Below are 5,061 nucleotides of genomic sequence, written 5' to 3'. Positions count from 1 at the left end.
CTCCTTTCCATTGGGTGTACGCCTCCCTTTTAGCTAGGAGACATTCCCAGATGCTTTTGGTGAGCCATGGGGGCTTGTGTGCCCTCCTGCTCCCTTTGATCCGTGTTGGTATTACCTCCCTTTGGGCTTGGAGGATCGTCTCCTTAAGGACCGACCACTCTCCTTGGACACCTGGCTCCCATCCCCTCCGGGACTTCAGTGCTTCCCTGACTATTCTCCTTTATTATTTGTATGAAGAGCAATTTGGCTTTATTCTCTCTGAGGACAATAGGAAGTAGTATCTGTTTTGAAAGAAGCATATTTTTTAGACTAAGTCCATCTAAATAGCATGAACAATAATACTAGCATATATTTTGAAAGTGGGCAGGTCTTCAGCAAAAGAACATTTTTTGGCTTCTGCTAGACAGTAAACTTTCAGTTATAAAAATAAATAGAAAAAATGCTATTAATCCTAACATTCATTTTCAAAATATATACCTTGCACCAGATTTACTGAACAGAAAGTCTGTGAGGGGGAACACAGGTTGATTATGTACATGGAAATTTGGGAGGTGGGATGGAGGAGGGAAACAGGGTATGTGGAAACAAAGTTACTTAAGGTTCAGGAAGGAAGAAGAAACATATACATGTGTAGAAATGTGTAAGCAAGTTAATGTGGAGGTAAGGAGATGGGGGAAAATTGGTGCATATACTCTTGTACTGTTTCTTTGCAGTGGATACATCACCCCAGGGGTATGTTGGTTAATTTGTCATAAAATATAAAGTTTTTAGAAATATTGCTTGGTGATATTTTTTTACCTTGATATGGTGTTTAGTGCTTATGTATGAATTTTCTATTTTAAAGAAAAAAGGGAAATTTCCAATTAAAATTGTTAAAAACGAAACTAGGGTCGATTACTTATCAGTAATTTTAAGGTAAAAATATACCAGGATGTTCCAGCTATCTCTAAAAATAAGCACTAGAATGTAGGAAATCAAGATGTATATCAGTTAAGAACCCAAATTGTCATTGTTCTGCTCCAGCTAACAAGATTAGGTATATTATCAATCTTATCTATGTTTTTATCTTATATAATCGATCTATTTTACTGTTGGTTTGGGGGGTTAATTTCAGTGTAATTAATTTAAGTGCATTGTTTTAGGATTGAAAAAGAGTATGCAACAACTGCCCAGAGTATGCAGTTAAATAAAATTTCATCTTAACTACACTTATTGAGTAAACAACATGGTCAGTGCCTCTAGCATTTTCAAGGAATCTAAGATTTAGTTTCAAGACTGACATTAGAAACCTTGGAAAGGATGATAGCTAGTAAATTTTGTGGCTGCTGTCTGAAGCCTTGAAATTTAAGGAAGATACCCCTTTAACTGACTAGCTTCCATCCTTTTCAGGATAGAAGCTTGAAAACTGACTAGTTCCTGTCAATTTGAGGGCTTCTAATTGCAGCCCTTTGAAAGTTGCTTCTCCTTTACCATTACTAATGCCAATTGGTATATAGTTAACTGTAGTACAATTACCTTACGAAGTAAAGTAAATAGTAGGGCTGAAAAATGCTATACATTAAGTTGTTTATGAATTTAACTGATGTGCAGATAACCAATGTTTGTTAATGTAAACAGTAGACAAAAATTTGGACTGGTGTTGTTAATGCAGTTTAGTAAATTATGCATACATTCAGTATGCATGTATATCAAATACTGTACCACATATCTGCAATGTGTTTTGTCTTTAAATTGTGGATCAATAGTTGTTAAGGTTTAGGCTGTTTTACATAGGTTTTATCTGAGATTTGTAATCAGTTGTGCTAAGTTCAAATTTAGAAACATTTTTAAATTGTATGTTTGTATTTTAACACTGATTTGGAAATACTGGTTTTATATTTTATTTGCAGTTGGGGATTATATATCGGGATATAAAACTTGAGAATATTCTTCTTGATTCTAATGGCCATGTGGTGCTGACAGACTTCGGCCTGAGTAAGGAGTTCCTTACTGATGAAGTGAGTATTTAAATATTATTCAATGTAGATAGAACATAGTGAGTATTTAAATATTATTCAATGTAGATAGAACATAGAAAGATCATGGAATTATAGCACCTCCTAATGAAAGCTGCAGGAATGTATCTGAGGGCAAGATTTGCCTCTTACATTGTTCCGTTGCTGGTTACCTCCTTTTCATCAAACAAAGTATTGTCTTCACTCCACTATACCTATAGACTTTTATTTAATACTTAAGTCTTTAATCCTGCCACTGGTTTGTTAACACTGTGTGGCTTTTTGTCCCTAATTTCAATTTTTTCTTTAAATACCTTTAAACTTTCTCTCATAGAGTCCCTTATTTTTGAAAGGAGCTTTCCTAAAAAGCTTACAAAGCTATGTATATCGTTGTTCTTTAGATCACTCCTTATATCACTGTCACGACGCAGTCCTAAGGCACTTGGAAGTGACTAGGTAGATGGTCTGATATTACTTTTCATTATGTTAATCAATTATTTCATTGTTATCATGTGTTTTACTTTTGTGTATTGTCTTTTCATGTTTTTAGATTGTAAGCTTTTTAAGGTAGGAGCTATATTTTCTCCAGTGTGTCTTCAGGACCTAATACAATAATTTCTCAATCCCTGCTTAGGACCATAGGATGCTACTCCAAACAGTCATTGAGCATGTGTTTGTCAAAGTACACTTATCTCTAAACATGCTTTCAGATTTCAGAGAATTCAGGCAAGTTAGGTAGGATTTAATTTTGAAGAAGAAGGTTGAATGTATTTTACTGTCAGCTTTCTTATAAGAGGTCAGTCTTACTTTCAGGTTTCAGACCTTTCTACTAATAAATACTTTGGAGAGATCTGTTTCAGCAGCAAAAGGGTTTTTTGGGGGGGATCTGTCCTCTGCTGATTCCTCAAAGAAAGTTTAAAAGGCTTGAAGAAAACTGGCTGAACTTGGGAGGGGACTTCTGAACAGGGACTGAAAGTGTTACTAATGTCCGGTTGAAGAAGTACAGAAGGCACCAGTATTTCCCTTCTTTATTGGTGAAGGAAGTGGGAAGAACTACTGAAAAAAGACAGAGGAGCAGTAGACAAAATACAGTGTTCTAAGTCCGAGTGATAGAGGAGATGTAAGGATAGTGTATTGGGTTCAGACAGAAGTGTTCAAGGTTGAAAGCTTCTGCTTGATGCAGTAGAAACTGCTGAGAGTTTTGGAGGAAACCATACTGAGCAGCATGGAGGAATGAGATTCAAATTAACTACTATAATGATGAGAGTGGGAGAGAGTGGAGGCAATAAAGGGGAGAACAGGCAGGAGCATGCTTGTCTTCTGCTCCTTTCCCACTCCTTGCTTCTGCTTCTCTTCCTTCTATTCCCCCAACATCAAAATAGAGCCTACTAATTCCTCTATTTTCAGTGTTGCTACCTCTGATTTTCTCCCATTTTACCACCACCTGCCTCATAGCCTTCTACCACCTCCTCCCATTCTGCTGTTTTTTCCACTTCTCTTCCCCTTGTCAAAAAAAAAAATGTTTAAGCATTGTTTAAAAAACAAAAGATATAAAATTATGATTAAAATACCTTTCTTATCTAAAAATTAATCAATTTGCTGTGGTTGTCTAATTATTAAGAACAGCCATGAAAGCTAAATTTGAAGTTTTTAAATCTGGAACTAAAATATTGATGCAGTAGACCAAACTATATATGGAAATTGCATTTTATATTGTACTCTAAGTAGACAACTCAGCTGCAGCTAGAGTATCTGCAGCTTCTCAAGTGTCAAGTCACAGTCAACAACTTATATGTTTCAATCTCTATAGTTACCAATACTTACTGGAATATAATTATAGCTCTTATAATTTGGATACTAGCTAGTATGTATATATGTATATATGCATGCATATCTATTTCCCTCTATGTAGAACTTGTATATCTAATGCAGATGCCCTTTAAAATATAAATGAACAACTTTTTAATATAAAACAGTGCAAGTATATTTAAATGTTTGCAGTTTAATCAAGGCAATACGTTTTATTTTCTCTTGCAAAATTTATTTAAATAAAAACATGCTTACACAAATATCCAGCCAAGATAATTTTGCTTGCCAATCATAATTTATTGTAGAATCAGTTAAATTGGCTTTGATTTATATCACCAGGTTTGTGTTCTTGTACTGAGCTACTTATGTTATGTCATTTCTGAAAAAAAGCTATTTTTAAATAAAAGGAACATTGAATATCCATAGTTCATATTGATTTCAAGGTGCAGACACACAGGCATGATTTATTAGGGAGTAATATGCCCCATATTTTACTCTGTAGTAAATTTACTGTATACATCTGGCTCTCCAAAGCTAGTCACCAGCATTAGAAAGCCTTTTTACAGCTCCTGGCCACTAGGGCTAAGTACAGACATTCAAAAAGCCCAAGGCAGAAGTGCTCTGACTATTGTGCTTTACATACAGTGGTCTAACTTAGAGCAAGAGTGGCCTGAATAGATGTTTGACATTTGGTAGGCGAAGCTCAGAGCCTGCCTACACTGGCCAAAGTCAGCAGGTAGAGGGTACTCTCCATGTCTCCCAGCATGCCCTGTGGGCTCCCTCAGCTACTAAAGATTCCTGAGCAGACCGTAATGGGCAAGCCCCCACCCCGATTGACTGACGGGTATAGTCCACCATGCTGTCAATCCCCTGCCATGTTACTGCACCTTTTACATGTGTTTCTAGAATACCTATGTGTCAGTGCTCATGCTCTCTCTTGCACGTAGTTTAAAAGGGCCTGCCAACAGCAAAAAAAACCTTAGTTAGGCTCCAGGAGCAGTGAGAGATGTGCGGGTGAAAGTCCACTGTGCCCCCGCTCCCCCGAAGCCCCTCAGAGACCCCTGCCGACCCCCAGCAAAGCCCGAGGTAAGCAGGGGCCCGTGATGGAAGGGAGTTAACCCCTAGAGAGTGGGAGGAAGTGGCTGAGTGGGAGCTGGGTTGGGTCTCTCCCCGCCCAGACCCCTACTTCGCCCAGCCCCCCCCAGGGAGCCATGCGAACAGGTTGCGCAAACAGGCATGCTTGTCTGCCGGTGCACGA

General features: G+C 37.7%; 1 protein-coding gene across 2 annotated transcripts in view; it reads left to right on the top strand.

Annotated features, from left to right (window-relative positions):
• Positions 1–5,061, top strand: part of RPS6KA5 (ribosomal protein S6 kinase A5) — a 155,796-nt gene that overhangs the window by 84,469 nt on the left and 66,266 nt on the right. For both annotated transcript variants that reach the window (XM_019552407.1, XM_019552406.1), the window contains exon 5: positions 1,890–1,997. In XM_019552407.1, the coding sequence (XP_019407952.1) occupies positions 1,890–1,997 (108 nt within the window). The remainder of the gene's footprint in view (positions 1–1,889; positions 1,998–5,061) is intronic.

The sequence above is a fragment of the Crocodylus porosus genome, unplaced genomic scaffold (assembly GCF_001723895.1).
Source record: "Crocodylus porosus isolate Cpor-Errol unplaced genomic scaffold, CroPor_comp1, whole genome shotgun sequence".
NCBI classification, from domain to species: Eukaryota; Metazoa; Chordata; order Crocodylia; family Crocodylidae; genus Crocodylus; species Crocodylus porosus.
This window is presented reverse-complemented; position numbering and strand designations above follow the sequence as displayed.